General features: G+C 34.1%; 2 protein-coding genes across 3 annotated transcripts; one reads left to right on the forward strand and one right to left on the reverse strand.

Moving 5' to 3' along the window:
* The first annotated feature begins 33 nt into the window (after positions 1-33).
* LOC6640213 (transcription factor grauzone) lies at positions 34-2345 on the forward strand. The gene is made up of 4 exons (XM_023182082.2): positions 34-107; positions 189-1521; positions 1596-1986; positions 2050-2345. The coding sequence occupies exons 1-4, from the start codon at positions 104-106 to the stop codon at positions 2254-2256; spliced, it is 1935 nt and encodes a 644-aa protein (XP_023037850.1). The 5' UTR covers positions 34-103; the 3' UTR covers positions 2257-2345.
* A 335-nt stretch (positions 2346-2680) lies between these two features.
* On the reverse strand, positions 2681-16604 carry LOC6640212 (V-type proton ATPase subunit C). Of its 2 annotated transcripts, XM_023174852.2 has the most exons (10): positions 16479-16604; positions 13702-13849; positions 13483-13636; positions 7931-9008; positions 6327-6730; positions 4855-5041; positions 4680-4778; positions 4366-4621; positions 4054-4290; positions 2681-3983 (listed from the first exon to the last, which is right to left on the reverse strand). In XM_023174852.2, the coding sequence occupies exons 2-10, from the start codon at positions 13834-13836 to the stop codon at positions 3885-3887; spliced, it is 2649 nt and encodes an 882-aa protein (XP_023030620.1). In that variant the 5' UTR covers positions 13837-13849; positions 16479-16604; the 3' UTR covers positions 2681-3884. The 2 variants fall into 2 exon arrangements, with proteins under 2 accessions (XP_023030620.1, XP_015034240.1); XM_015178754.3 differs by lacking the exons at positions 6327-6730; positions 7931-9008 and having other exon boundaries at positions 16479-16597.
* Between the last annotated feature and the right edge of the window lie 111 nt (positions 16605-16715).

Genomic DNA, 16715 nt, shown 5'->3' on the forward strand with positions numbered 1-16715 from the left:
GCGTCAATCTGTCTGGCAGCGCTGTTATTTTTTGTGTTCTCTTATTTTTTGCAGAAAAACCAACAACAACTTCTGAAGAAGAAGCAGCAGACTTGACTTCAAAATGGGTAAATTATAAACTAGCATCCTTGTCTTTCTTTAATTATAAATAAAATAATATTAAACAACTTTCCCTGTTACCTCGACAGCTGCCGAGCTGACCACGAGCTGCTGCCTTCTCTGCTTGGATGATTTTTCGCCAGGAGCTGGAGGAGATTACATAGAAGTTAACTCGGCCCGAGGAACGCAACTGGATGTGGCCAAAATAGTGGGCCAACATTTTCCCGTAGTGATACGCGAAAGAGATCGCATATGCGATCGTTGTTGGAAAACAGTCATCGAATTCCACACGCTTCATGAGTTTGTCAGTGCGGCCCAGAGTTCACTTGAGGAGACCAAGGTGTTGCCCATGGAAGATGATCCATTAACACAAAACGAAGTGAAGGCACCGAAAAAAGTAGAAGAGATTGTAAGCATTGAACCAGAGGCCCCAACGGAGGCGGATAGAAATTTCTTTTATCCCGAAGTGAAGATTGAGGAGCACGAATTGGATCATTTGCCCAAAATAGAAATACTAGAAAACACAAGTGACAGACGTCTAAGGAAAAGAGTTAAAGCCGAGGGTGTCCAGGAGGATGGCTTGGATGGTGAACCGGAATCAATTGCAGCGGATGAACCACCTAAAAAGCGCCGTGGGAGACCCCGTAAAGTACCTGGAGCCACACCTACTTCAGTGGAAAAGTCATTGGATTTAAAATCAGAGGAAAAACTCGAGTTCAGTGCCGATGATGATGTTGGTCATATGGACGATGAAGATGATGATGATAACCTGCCAGATCCTGATTTCCTGAATGAGGATAGCATCGATTCGGATTCTAGCAATTCCCAATCAGATACCGACTCTGATTTCGAACTGAATGATGGCCAAGAGAAATTGGAATTTGCTGATATACCAAAACGAACTGTTCAACGTCCCAAGAAATATAAGAAACGCTCAAAGCCGGCGGAACCAAAGGTTCGCATGTCCCGCGAACTTATCGAACAACGCAAGAAGCAGCAAGAGGAATATGATGAGATTATAGCCAAGTTCTTTAACAAAGTATTGGCCTGTTCGTTGTGTAATTTGTTGGTTCATAATTTCACGGAAATGCAACGACATCATCGCCTCACCCATCAAGTGGATCCCGGCTATATGATGTGTTGTGGCCGTAAATTTACTCAACGTAAAGTTTTGGCTGAACATGTTCAAGTTCATTGGAATCCAGAGCATTTCAAATGTCTAACCTGTTCGAAATCATTCCAAAACTCAAGACATTTGGAGTCACATCAGCAAGTGCATTTAGATCCCTCCATTAAGTTGACATTCACTTGTGATCTCTGTTCCAAGACTTTCCTAAGTAAAACGGCCATTGATTATCATAAACTGAATAAACATGTACCCAAATCGGAGTTCAAATTCACCTGCACAGAGTGCAATAAAAAGTAAGGTCACCCACCGACAAATGACGAAGAATATTCATAATAGTAATAAATTTGTAATTTTTTTTCTTTCATAGATTTCTCACCGAGCGCAAGCTTAAGAATCATATGAATTCCATACACGATCCAGAGAGTACCATTATCTGCGACAAATGTGGCAAACAGATGCGCACCAAAATCATACTGAAAAAGCATCAAGAGCTGATGCATTCGGATAAACCACGACCCGAACCAGAGCTGAAGCAATGCCAAATATGCGGCGCCTGGCTCAAGGGTATGACTGGTCTGAAACAGCATATGAAGAGCATACATGTGGAGAGTGCCGGGGAGCATCGATGTCACATATGCAGCAAAGTGTCGCCCAATGCGAGAGCATTACGTCGTCACATCTATCACAATCATGAGTGTGAAAGAAAATTCAAGTGTACCATGTGCGAAAAGGCATTTAAACGACCACAAGAGCTGAGGGTGAGTTGAGAGAGTTATTCCCCCCATCGAAGTGTTTCTTTATAATCCAACAATTTTTTACAGGAACATACCTCAACGCACACTGGCGAAGTATTGTATACCTGTCCCAATTGTCCAATGACATTCTTTTGCTCCGCCAACATGTATAAGCATCGTCAGCGTTTACATCGTGCCCAGTATGAGGCTGATAAGAGTCAGCCTAAACCTCCGAATATATTGAAAATATCACGTAATGCCTCTTCGCAAAGTAAGACCAAGCAAGAGATCTGAACTGTAGAAAGAAGAAATAACTTTAAATTTACCATTAAAAATATATTTAATAATAATAAATTTTTCAGTTAGGTGTACACATTTTAAAATGCGTGTTTTGTTATTTATTATTGTTTCGTCAGTACTTAAAGAAGAGCCTTTTTAAGGATGTCCTTTGTCTTGATCTAAATTTCTCGATCTTTGAAGTTGATAAAGTCGATTTGATGATCCGTTTGCTATTTTAAGAAGTGTAGGAGGACGCAAGGACCCTCTTTAAGTAGTTTTTTGATGATTTTTGCAAAGTCAGTCAAATTCCCAGTGTATAAATGTATAATAAAAGAGTTTTTGAATCTTGTCCTTACCATGTTTTTGCCTTTTGAGGCTTTAAAAAATGTGTTGCCTACTTTTTGGAGCGATTGAAATGAATTGAAGACAAAAAACAATATTGGAATGTCTCTCTTTCTTTCTTTATATAATTATTTACAAGGATGGCTCTTAATTTGCACCTTATATAACGCACAAAATGACATTTACATAGTTCTTGTTGTTGTTGTTGTTGTACATAACATAGTTTTTTTTTATATAATATATATATATAGTAGATACTGTTTTTCTCTTTTTTTATCTGTTTTACATTTAGATTTTTAGCATTTAGTAGCAAAAAACATAACGAAATAACCATGAAAGTTTCAAATTACAAATTAATGTTTACTTTACTTTCAATATTTATTGTTCGTTTGTCCCTCTCTCCATCAAATTGCAGAGAAGAAAGGATTTAAAGTGGGATAATTTATGCTCGCATTTCGATAAACTCTTTGATATCTAGTCAACAATATTTCTTCTTTTTTGTTTTCGTTTTATAAAATACAATACTATTTTTTGTTTTGTTTTATATTAAATAAGTTTTCCTTTTCGTTTATGCAAATAGTTGTTAGAACGTTAGTTAAATTTGCGACAGACACCATCATATTGGGGCATAGAAACAAATATATTAGGTATATTTAGATGCTGATTAGTCATAGGATATCAAAATATAATAAAAATTTAATGGAGGGCTGGTTGGGGGCGGGAGGTGTAACCACTAAACGAATATAACTCAATTTGATTTAATGATTTGATTTGTTTGTTTTTTATTGCTACCAAAAACAATAAGAGAGTTTTTTTAGTGACAATGTGTAAATTTAGCTATTCATTCTATTTTGTTTTTGTTTTAAGTGTATAAAGAACAGAGGACAAAAATAAAGAACTAAATTAAAAAACATATGGAAATACTGAAGCAAAACAAAATCAACTAAAAATGTGAAATATATATGACAAAAACTTGATTAACATGTAAAAAGGATATTTTAAATGTTTTGGAAACAGAATTCTTTACCGCTGCTTGCAACATAAATAACAACAATTAATTATAATAACAATGACTAAAATTATATGTATTTTTTTTTTGTTTTGTTTTTTTCTTTTGTTTTTCTTGCGTGGCAAATTGATTGAATGTTGTTTAAGGAGGATTCCTATGAGCACTAAATAGTTTTGCATTTGAAAATTTTGGAGGCGGTATCGAAATTTTTTTTTTCATAATTTTTTGTGGCGTTTTTTTCTCTTCCCTCTTTCTCTCTTTCTCTGTGTGCGTGTCACAGTGTTGACACACTTTACACCTTTGGCTGCTCAACCATTTCAATGTTGACCTTATAAAACACATAGGGGAAGTATTCCGATTGGCCAAAGCCCAAGCCGGGGATGTCCACATTCTAGAAATAAATAACGAAATGTAGAATTAAAATCTATTAAAAACATTTTAGGTCAATGAGTCGAACTTACATCGGCACTGCTAACGTGTCCACCAGCAGCGGCACCATCCAAATGGCCATACAATTGATTTAGAACATCACGCAAACGCTTCACACTCTTCTTGTTGGGCTCAATAAGAATGGCCTGGAAATTGACTGGCAGACCGTATCTGAGTACCGATTCCACAAATACGCGCAATGCCTTCACATGGATCAAGGCGCAGAAGGCCTCACTGAAGTTTACCTTCAACCAACGGACCAGAGGGCCCTGCAAACATTTGGGAAAAAAGCGTAAAGTTCAATCAATTTTCTATAGATTTTCAATTGATTTTCTTTAACATACAAATTGCTTCTTCTTGTCTGTCATCAATTTGGTGATTTCATTCTTGCCGGCGGCCAGCTCCTCCTCATTGTAGACAAAATCACGTACAATGAATTTACGCTCACGGGCATGCAGTTTGAACTCTTCGGCCACTTTCTTGAACAGGGTCACATTGAAGAGACAATAATCGGGATCCTCCTTGATCAATTGCGAGGAGCGTGGAACAATCATGTCAGTGATTTTCTCATAATTGGCCAGCCAGTCATTGGCCATGGCTCTGTAAAGAGAGAAATCAAGAGTAAGTCATTGCCAAATTTTGTTTATCGTAAACTTACTTTGGCACAATCACCAGCAAAGTGGTCAAGTATTCCGAGTCCAGAATGAAATGCTCTTTTTTAACCAAATCAGCCAAATTACGGGTTAACAAGCTGCCACTGTAAAACAAAAAAGATATTGAAGAAATTAGGTTAATAATTTTAGCTTAGTTTTATTTTTTTTCATTAAACTTACGATTTCTTCTTTTCCAAATTCTGCAAATTACCCTTCAAATTGTTATAAGCCTGCGATTTCGTTTTCAAATCACCATCAATTTGGCCAATTTGCTTCGAAATAATATCGGCTATATTGCGTAGGGATTGCTTGATGGGATATTTAGCCATATCCCATTGGAAACGTGTCAAATACTGGGGTAGGTTGGCTATATAAATGGTTTAATAAATATCTCATTAGTTTTCAGTTATTGATGAGTTATAAAAATCTTATAAATCTAGCAAAAATTGAAATATATATTCAGTATATATATGCATATTTTTTTTTTACCATATATTTATGGTAAATATAAATCTTCTAGAAATAAACAAAAAAAAAAAAAAACGTTTGAAACATAAAATGAAGCTAAAATTGTTATTATAAAATAAATAAGAAATAAATAACAAATATTATTGCTGGTTAAGATAAGTTAAACAATTACAAATACACACAACAGACACACACACACACACAAAAACACACACACTCAGATAGAAAAGCAGGCAAAAAGCTATAGTAAATCGGTTTACACTTGCTACAGTATTTTTTGTTTTTTTTTTTGTTAGCTGGAATAAAAAGCAATTTTTAAATACCTTTTTTGCTTTGTTAATTATTAAGTTATTTAAAGAGTTAGGCATATTTGTTGGTGAGTTAAGTAAATTGAAAAAGAAAACAGGCAAATCAATATGAATTTGTTGGCAAATATTATACAATTATTCTTTTTTGTTTTTGCAGTTTATTATCAACAATTTTGGACGGCAAAAACGGCTGGTAAGAAGAGAAATATTGAGAGAGATCAAGATGGTGGTGTTTCGGTTTTTGTTTTGTTGTTGGATGTGGTGGAGCAGCTCTAAAAAAAAAATCAACTTTAGATGAGCGTACACTGAAAACATAAACATAACTTAAAAAAAAACGCTTTTACACTGTTACAAAATCTATAGATATATAGCAGATTTAAAGAGAAATATATAGAGAGAGAGAAAGTAAACACACTTTTCCTTGACGACGAGAAAACTGTACTTGATTCGAAAAGCAAAACAAATACACTTTGTTTTTGCAAAATAATAAAATAAACAACAATTGGCACTTGATTTTTTTTTGTTATCCAAAACATATATATATTGATATAGTATAATAGATAAATTCATGTGATTAAAGGTGTTTCTGGTTTTTTTATTTTGGCGGTGAAGGATATACATCAAAAGTTGTTTTTGGAAAGTTACGAAACGCAAAAGAAAAACTATACAATAAGACTGAAAACTGAAAAATTTAAAACATAGAAATATTAAGTAGAAGAAGAAGAGCCATAAAGTTTTGTTTTTTTTTTGCGAAGGGCCGTAGGAATCACAATAATAATAAATTAAAATATTTATGTATATTTTATCCAAGGCCATGCTGGATGGACAACGACTCTTGTGACTCTTTTATTTTTTTGGTTTTTTTGATGTGCTAACCTGGACTGAGTGGAAATTCTGGTGGTTCAAGATTATCCGTGTCTGGACTGGAACGACCCTGGCTACTACTGCCACAACAACTACTCACTGGCGACGATCTATGATGAGTTGGTGTTAAATTAAATCCATTGTTTATATTGTTTAATTGACTCGTTGTAGTAGTGGAAGTAGAAGAACGTTTGCTATAAATTTGATCGGCAAGAGAATTGAAGAAAGAGCGATAACTAGAGCGCGGTGGCGGTGGTGTTGATGGTTGTGACAGTGATTTCAGTGGTTGTAATAATGGTGGTGTCAATGGTGCGAAATATGGTGGTGGTGTAGTAGAAGACGGTGGCAAATTAATTGGTGTAAATGTTGATGCAAATTGATGCCAAAATGTCATTGTGGCGGTGGGTGGTGGTGCACTGTGTGTGTGTGTGTAAAGGGGTGTGTATAGAGATAGATGTGTGGGTGGTAAGGGCGGGATTTATTTTGGTGAAGAATGAGGAATGATTTAAAAAAGAAATATATTATTATTGCAATTTCGTGGTTCATTGTTCTTCACATTTAAATTAGAAATTAAACATTTATGGACGGATTTTTTTTATGTTTGTTTAGGTTTTGGATTCTTTTTAACGTTCAAATGAGGTCAGGCAAAGCGTTTGATGTGCATTTGTGTGTGAATATGTATGTAGATTGGTGTGTGTGTGTGGTGTATACAAACGAAAAACCGCCGTTTTTCTTTGAAATGATTTTTCAAGTTTTTTGACGATGAATTTTGGAATTTTTTAAAATCATCGTTTTTTGACGATGAATTTTGGAATTTTTTGTAAGGACCTTTCAAGTTTTTCGACGACGAATTTTGAATTTTCATCTAAGATAATGTTTAAACACTTAAGATCTTATTTTAAAGATTTTTTTTCAAGATTTTCGACGAAGATTTATTTTTTTTTTTATTTAAATATATGTCGGTAAAACACTTCGACAAGCTTATTTCGTAGAAAGATTTTTTCCCAAAAAAGTTCTTTCAAGATTTTCGACGATGAATTTTAAATTCAAATGAATTTCGAATGTTTTTTTTTTCAAACATTTGGAAAAACATATTTCTTAGAAAGATTCTTTTCTTAGAGGATCTTTTAAGAATTTCAACGATGGATTTTCTTCTTAGATAAAATTATAGCTCTTGGACAATCAGGTTGCTAGGAAACCAAAAATACTGTCCTTAAAGGATCTTTCAAGTTTATCAACGATGAATTTTTCGGTTTTTTTTTTTAGATTTACTTTCTTCGCTTTGAAAACAACAAAAATTCCTCGAAAAATTTCAAGTTGAGTTTTTTTTGATTATCGGAAATATCATAAATAATTTAGGAAATAAATAAATTAGGTCCTTATCTCAAAAGTATTTACGACGGTTTTTCTATTTGTATTGCAATTTTTGTAAGATTCTTTACAGTGTTTTTACTTTCATTGATTTTGATTTGGTGAGATGACTGCGGGTGACTGGCTTTTATCTTTGATTTAGTTTATTTAACTTTTTTTGGTTGGGTGCTTAAACTTTTTTTTTTGGGCAACGTTTCTACATTTAAAATATTGTTTTCGTTTTTGAAAGACGCTGAACAAGATACCTGCTCTTCTTAGAACTACGTTTGGGCTTATTGAACCACCAGTCAAATGTTTCAGAGAGTTCCGATTGTGGACTTTGGGGACTTGATTTTGAATCACCACCATCATCGATCGAGGAACTGCAGGATTTTTGTGTAGGCGATTGCAATGGAGGCGGAGGCGATGCCGGTTGCTTTTGTTCCTGTTTGTTTCTATTTGTGCTGTTGTTATTATTGATGCTGCAAGTATTATTGTTCAGCTTCTTGCTGTTAGAGCGCGACATGCTGCTATGCACTGAGCTGCTGGTTGTTGGCGCCGATGTGGAGAAATAAGCCGATGATGAGCAGAGCGTCGAGGCAGAGTTATGCTTAGCAGATGATGGAGCAGTTACAGCAGAGGCGGCGACGGCGGCGACATTGGCTTCATTAGTATTAGACGAATCAAGTGCTGCTGCTGCTGCTGATGATGATGCTGCTGCTTGGGCACTTGTGGTTGCCATACTGCTGCCGGTGGCAATGGCCGCTACCGTTGAGATGGCACAACGTGTGGCATTTAACATCGAGGATGTTGTCTGTGAATGAAAATATTCATCGGCCATCAATGTGCTGGCCGTTGCACTTGTGCTTGGGGGTGCAAATACAGCGCTGCCGGCATAACAATCATCGCATATACAACCGGGCGGCGGTATAACAAAATCATAGTCATCCGTCATGGTAGACGAGAGATTATTCAAACTGCCGCCAGTCCAGCTCTTGGCAGCAGCAGAGCCAGAGCCGACGGGGCCAACAGCAGAAGCAGCAGCAGCAGCAGCAGACGAAACATCAATAGTATTAGTAGTGTGTGCACCATCTCCTCCTCCTACTCCTCCTAGGGCGGATTGGAGTCCGGATGTTGTTGTTGTTTCGCGACTAATTGAAAGATTTGTTGTGGATTTACCCTTTATATCCGCTGGCAGCTGACGGTGTATATGATGTTGTGATGGATAGTGTATAGGATTGTTTTGGTGGTGCGTGTGCTGGTGTTTACGCTGGTGTCGCAGGCTTAGATGCTTCAGGCGTTGATGGTGTCGACACGGCATGCTGTCGTCGGGTGGACCAGGACCTTTTTGGTTGTTCATATCATATCAAATTATGGTCGGTTGGTTGGTTGGTTGATTGGTTTTGGTGGTTTAGATACCCGATTTTGGTTTGGTTTAAGGTTTAACCGATTCAATGTTTGTCCATTCAGAATTCAGGCGGGGGAAGTGGGGTTTTGATTTTTTGTTTGGAAATTAATGTTTTTTTTTTTTTTTATATATAAATATATAACATAAAAACTATATAGCATACGTTTTGTTTTTGTTTGTTAACTATTCTTGCTTATGCTTGTATGACCCTAAAAATTTATCAAATTTCAATTAAATACTTAAATGAGCGAAATATATTTTTAATTTTTAGTGTCATACTAACATTATGGGAATCAAAGAACCTAATTTAATCCATTTTTGGATTTCCATTTCATCAACTCAAAGCCAAAAAGAGAGTTTACCCAAAGGTATAAATAAAAGAAAAACCAAAGTAAAAATATATATTTAAAAAAAAAAAACATAAAACTAAAAACCAAAATTAGAATTGAAAATGAAAATGATATCAGGCAATGTAAAAAAAAAAAGAAAAAAAATGTGGTTCAGTGGCGAAACGCTTTTTGAGAATGAGTATAACAACAGTGGAACGCAAAAATCAAAAACAAACCAAAAAAATGATTTTGATAAAATGTCATTTCGATACAGAGATTATACATATGTAGTATATATATATATATAGGGGGGATATACTTCGACTTGGATGGTTATATACAATTTTTACTAAGACAGTGTAAAAGCGTTTTGTTTGTTTTTCATATACAGATATATTGTTTTGATTCCCTTGGCCGATTTTGCCTCTACAAAAAGTTGATTATAAAAAGCATTTAACATGGTGATACGGGGAGGGTTTTTGGGGCGGCGGGGGTTAGTAAGGGAGGGGGATATGATATATTGAAGTGTTAGCTAAATGCAAAAGAGTAGAGACAGAGAGATAGATATGTAGATAGAGAGAGGGAGAAATAGACAGAGAGTGTTGGGTGCAGTTAATGGAAAATTAGCAGCAGATTCAATTTCACACACACACAATACACAAAAACACACACAATAGGCACACACACGGACACAAACACATTGAGTTAACAAATTTTACATTTCATTTTACATTATAAAAAAAAAAAAAAAAAATAGAAAAACATAAATTTAAAACACGCTGCACTTAAATTATCTGGAAAAACTATAAAAACAAAGAAGAAAAACAACAACGAAAAACCAACAAAAACAAAAAAGAAAAAAACAACGAAAAACCAACTAAAACAAAAAATTAAACAAAACAAAACGAAAAATAAAACTGCAAATTTATTTTTTATATATATATGTATATATATAAAGAGAGAGAGAGAGAGAGATAGAGAGAGAACGACACACGCTTTATATTATTTTAATGACTTTTGTTTCTTTTTTTATATTTATAATTATGTTTATCATTTATATTGTTTAATATTTACTTTTTTTATTTGGTATTCATTTATCGGGGGGTGAATGATTTAAAAACTAATGGGCTTTCAAACAAAATAGTTTTTTCTTTAACCACATAGATAAAAAGGCAAAAAAAAAAAAGGAAAATCAAAAAATTAAACAAGGATATTTTTTTTTTTTTTTTGAATTTTGCACAACAATATTTAAGTTTTGTGTAAAAATATACAAAAGTGTACAAGTTTTGTTTTTTTTTTCGAGGTGGAATAGAGAAGGAGGTATGTCTGTGTGTGTGTGCGTATGTGTGCAAGGATATTGGTAGGACACATACAGTGGGTGTGCCTTGAAAGAAGAGGAAGTTCAGTTGTTGTTGTAGTTAGTGACCTTAGAATTAGAATTGATGCGACGTTAAACGCCTTGTATTGAGGGGGAGGAGGAGCCGGAACCTGGCCAGTTCAGAGGTCAGGTCAATTGCGTGTATGTGTGTGTTTCTGGTTTTCTATGTATGTGCGTGTCTGTTTGTTAATATATATATACGGAGCTTATATATTTCAGAGATAGAACAATAAGGATCAAGAGAGAGATAGAGAGATAGAAAGAGAGAGAAAGGGAGTGTGGGGGGCAGAGGAGGTAGAAGTGAGTATGTGAATGTATGGTGGATCTCTTATTTTTGTGTGTGTGTGTGTGTGTGTTTTGTTGGCGTGTATATAAATTTACAACAAACGCAACACAAAAAATAAACAACGCAAATTTTCGCTTCGCTTTAATTAAGTTTTCCCTTTCCTCAGTTTTTTTTTTCTATATATAGGGAAGGATATGTATAATAAATAGATATACCCTTGCAGAGATAACTTCTTAAAGATTTGAATTATATACAGTCAAATCTCGATAATTCGTACCCCGCTAAATCGAAAACATCAATATTTCGTAAGAAACTGCTGGTCCCTTGAAAAAACTTCATTGAAATGGAAAACCCAGTAAATCAAAAATCTCTAAAATTCATAAAAAATGCTGTTCCCTTGCCATTTCGAATTATCGAGACTCGATTGTAGTTCACTTCTGAAGTGACTCCATATGGTTGATTTAATTCAAATTCAAGCAAATCTTTTTAAAACCAAATATCAAAATTCTCTTTCATTTGGAAATTTCAATTTAAGGAGAAGTAAGTAAACATCGAAATCGAAACTAAACTCTTAATGCAACGACTTTTAGTCTTTTTTGCAAATCTTTCTAAAACTTGGTTTTAAATTCCTTTTATTTTAATATTTGAAATGAAAGAAGTGAATACAAACATATATAGAAATCGAAACTTAACACTAAAATACATGAACTTTCATTTTTGTCTATTACTTTTTACATGATCTATAACAAAATAATGAGTTTACAAAATACAGCCAAACTGTCTTTTATTTTTAAGAATATTGATTTGTTTCTAATAACTTTTAATAGAAATTTCTTCAATTTAAAACGACATTTTTTTAGAAGCAACCTTTCAATGTAAAAACTATATATTGACACATTTTTTGTTCAATTTTTGATTAAACTGTTTCAAACTGTTTGATCAACTGAACTAGAATTGTTCAATATACTGTGTCTTGTTAAGACCTTTTTATAATTTTCAACATTTCTAAGCTTCCTATAAGTAGGAATGTTCTTCGGAACATTCTATTTCGATACAATCCAAATACTTCGTTCCAAAATATAATCACATATCTATATTTCATAAAAGCTTTATAAACTGGAGAGTTGAGATTTTTCTAAATTTTGTATAATACAAAAATTCCAATCCTATTCCCGAAAATATTCATCTATGTCTATATACTTCATAAAAACATTCCATATATCCGGTTCTATCTGAATTGTACAGTTAAGATATTTCTGGATTCTGTACCAAACAACAATTCGAAACGTAATCGTAGCTCAAAATTAAACTTTGATTGATTTAAGCACTTTGAAAATAATTTTCCAAAATATATTCCCAAACAACAAAGGTAAATCAAAAATTGTATCTCAATTTCTTAACATTTCACCTAAAAAAAAAAGGTTTAAAATCTAATACTCTAACTATTTACATATTAATTAAAGAAATTCTTGTTTTATACACTTTGTACATACATATGTATATAGAAAATCATATATAGAATATAATATCAACTGCAAGGGTATTCATTATCTACGGCAAGCCGCAGTTACATAATTTTTATAATTTTCATTTCTAACTTTAAATTCTTTTAATTCCATTGTTGTTTTGAAAACAAAAACGAAAATACAATAACATTTTTTTTGTTTTCCTTTCGTTCTAAATTTAATTTTGAATTTTATAGTAGTGATGATTTGTGCGCATGAGTTTTAAATAAAGAAAAATACAAACAAATAAAAAATAAAAAATTAAAACAAAATAAAATGAAACAAAAAGAATAAAAACCAAAACCAAATAAAACATAAAATAAGAAAGGAAACAAAATTGAAAAATCAAAATCGTTTAGATAACCTCAAAAATGTTTTCATCTGAAAATCGATTAGTTTTTAAATCTCAGTTTTTTTGTTTTTTGTTGTCTCTTTCTTTATACTCAATTGTTATTCAATATATGTATATATATATAGAGAGACAAAGAAAGGGCATCAGTGTAAGGAGTTAAAAAGATAGAATATTTCAAATTGAATTATATAATTTAATGTTAGTCAAAATTTGAAAATTAAATACATTCTATAGTTTTTTTTTTTTAAATTTAATCTTGTTTTTCTCAAGGGCGTAAAAATGGACTGATTTTGTTAGTTAATAGAGAGAGAGAGAGAGTTACAGAGAGAGTATATAGTTTCAAGAAAAACAATGTATATATATATATTCAGAGAGCATTCCAGATTTCAACTACTGCTTAGAAAATAACTAAAGACTAAACAAAAAATAAAGTCTTTTTTAATATATGATAGATAGATAGATATATAAGTATATTTATTAATCTAAAACTAAGCTAACTTTTAATAATGCAAAAAAGTCTGTATATCCAAAGATAATGCTAAATCAAATTCTCAACTCACTGTTATTGGCTTGCAAATTCTCATGAAGCTTATCCCTCTGATCCTCAAGAACTTCATTCAAATAGTTGGCCACTTTGCGAGTTATTTGCTCCACATAAGTATCCAATTTGCCCAGATCATCGGAAAGGCCAACCAATTGATCGAGAGTGCCCACCTAAAATGAGATAGAAATTAGTTTAAGAGCTTAGAATATTTTAAATAATTGATTAGATGACTTACCTTCAGATCGGGTATATGGAATTTATAGTTATTGCACAAGTTATGTTGCTTGCTGGTTAAATTATTCATCGTATCAAAAGTTTGTTGGCACGTCTTGTCGCCAGGGGCCGAGATAATCCAATATTCGGACAACATTTTGCTATATTGTCTAGAGAGAGAGAAAGAGAAAGAAAGTATACTCAATCAATATCGTTTAAAATTTAATTAATTATTCTGTTGGCCTTCGAAAGGAAAACGTGACGAAGTCGACGCCAATGTTTTTCCTCTTTTTTTAGCCAGACAAAAGGACGACAACATTTCCGCCTCCTTTCCATTTCCTTCCATTTTTTCTTTTACGTCTTATTGACATTTTAGTTTACATACTTTACTTTCTTGTTTATTATTTTATTTAGATAGTTTAGCACTCTTTGCGTTTTAATAATATACTTAAAAGTTTTTCCACTTGGTTGACTTGCACTTTTTTAGGCATTTTCCTTTGCTTTTTAATAACACAAACACACACAAAATAAATAAGAAATTTTTCCTTTAGTTACAAGGAGAAATTCTCTTTGGATTGCGTGTTTACACTCGAAAGGCTGACAGCGAAATGAGAGCTGGATACGATGTTTTGGTATGGAATAGCTTGACATGACTTGGCTTGGCTTGGCATTGCCCTGTTCTTCTATCCTTGGCTGGCATATGGCCAAATCGATGATGGTGATGATGACAAAGCCAACGTCACGCAATGGCAGCCGCAGCAAGCCAATGTTCAATTTTGGTAAGTGTCGCCGCCTTTTGCTTCTCTCTCTGACTCTGTTTCTCTATCTCTTTTGCCCTATCTTTGCTGTGCTCTGTGACTCCTGCTTCTAATATACAGGGTCCACCACATACAGTGCGTATGAGTAATCATGAGATAGAAATCTAACTTTACTCAACATTTCAAGTTCCTTAGCCAAAAAAAAAAGGGTATATGTGACTTTTGAAGGAAGTTTTTATAGTTACATAATGTGATGTTTATAATTTCAAACAAGGAATCATAAGCAAATGAGAAAACATTTGAAAATTCTAAAGTTTTTAATCAAATGTTTGAAAAAGAAATGAAATTATATTGTTCAAAATGCTAAGCGGATGTTTTTTTTTATAAAAACAAAGTCTAAGTTACTATTCTTTCAAGTCAAATCTATGTTTTAACTTAATCTAACTAGATCAATATTCCATTCTTTCAAGACAAATCTAAGTTTTAACTTAATCTAACTTGTTTCAAATAAAGAAAGGACCTTTTTCGAGTATGCTTGACTTTTGGTTATTGCTTTCTTTTCTTTTTTTTGGCATACTCTATCATGATTACATAACTCCCTGGTAGTTGGCCTTCATGGGCTAACTCGCGGATGACAACATTACCATCAACATCAACATCAACATTCAAGGCAGTGCATTGTCCTCATCAGGCCATGTTTGGCTGTTTGGGGTAAGGTGTCTATTTTTAGATCAACAATAATTGCCTTCAATATGTGTATGTATGGATGGATGGATGTTGGAGGGAGAGTGAGTTATGCTAGGGACTTGATGGCTGGCTGCTAGATGACGTAGACTCCACCAATTCCACGATTCTCGCTGCTTTGCTGCCCAGATAACAACAGACATAAATGATGTTGACATGGGGTATAGAACATAGAGCAGGAGGTGGGCTGAGGAGGTGGCTAAAAGACAGGCGCCAGCCAGACTGGCTAACGGCTGGCCTTAATGTTAGGTCTGGGTTTGGTTTGAGGGTGGAGAGACATACAGAGATATGTATACAGGAAATTGGCTTGCAATGATGACGACAAATAAATTATAAAATTGTTATTCGTCTAACTTTGATGATGATCTGCTCTATGAACCTCGCCTAGCTCTTGCTCCAGCTCCTGCTACCCTTGTCATTGTCCTTACTTCTGGGCCAAAATTAATTAATAATAATGTGTGGCCTGCCTGTTTCTGTGTGTTTGTGGTGTGGGGTGAGGGAGGGGAGACACGCGCTGGAACCCCAAGCAGCTGTTTGGGGAAACAAAGCAAATATGTATGTGTGTATGTAAGTATATTCATACATATATCTTTGTGTGAATATTATTTGACTTTGCGTTTCAAGTTTATATCTGGTCAAAACAGTCAAGGTCGCTTAAAATGTGCGGCACGCAATCCAACTATTTGTATGGAGAGTAGTCCTTGTATTTAGTAGATTTTCATCACTATAACATCAACGAAATTTCGTTTCGTTTATTACGTATTTCCCCAATTAGAATTTCAAAATTTTAACGGCCGGAGACCCCACACAATTTGTTTACCCAGAGCAGCAACACGGCTCTCACTCTTACACTCTCTCGCGCTCTCTCTCTTGATTTATCACCACACTATTCTCTCTCTCTCGCTGTGTGTGGCGTGGTGAACTCTCCCAGACAAGTCAGCTGTTTTGTTGGCTTGTCACATGACAGTAAAATTCGATCAATAATTTCTCATTCTCACGAGTTTTTTTTTCCATTTTCATTTTAGCCTAGAAAATTTGCAGTTTTTCACACATATTTTTCTTTATTACAATAAGTTGAAACATTTAATTTTGATTTATGCATATTTGAATTGTTCACGCTGACGTTGCTAAGGCTAAAATTGAACAATTTCAGGGTCATATTCAATTTTTTTTTTGCACGCACACACTTGCAAACTCAAGAGTTTTGAGTTCATTTTTTCTATGCTTTTGAAGTAGTTGCAATTTGAATTTTATGGTTTCTTTTGAACCGCATTTTTTCTTAATATGTTTCACTTACTTTTTTTAACACTTGCAAGTTTGATGATGGAAAGACACTATTTGGTGTTTTTTTCGAACTTTTTGAGGAGCTGCTGCAAAGCTGACCGCCGCCACCCACAAAAAAAAAACTCAGAGTGCCCGTGTGTGTGTGATTGTTGTGGTGGGAATGTATGACTATGGAGAAATTCAACTCGCTAATCTGACAAACAATTCACGTGATAAACGTTGCAGTGTTGCAAAACGTGCAAGCGAACAG

The sequence above is a fragment of the Drosophila willistoni genome (genome assembly GCF_018902025.1).
Source record: "Drosophila willistoni isolate 14030-0811.24 chromosome 2L unlocalized genomic scaffold, UCI_dwil_1.1 Seg196, whole genome shotgun sequence".
Lineage (NCBI taxonomy): Eukaryota > Metazoa > Arthropoda > Insecta > Diptera > Drosophilidae > Drosophila > Drosophila willistoni.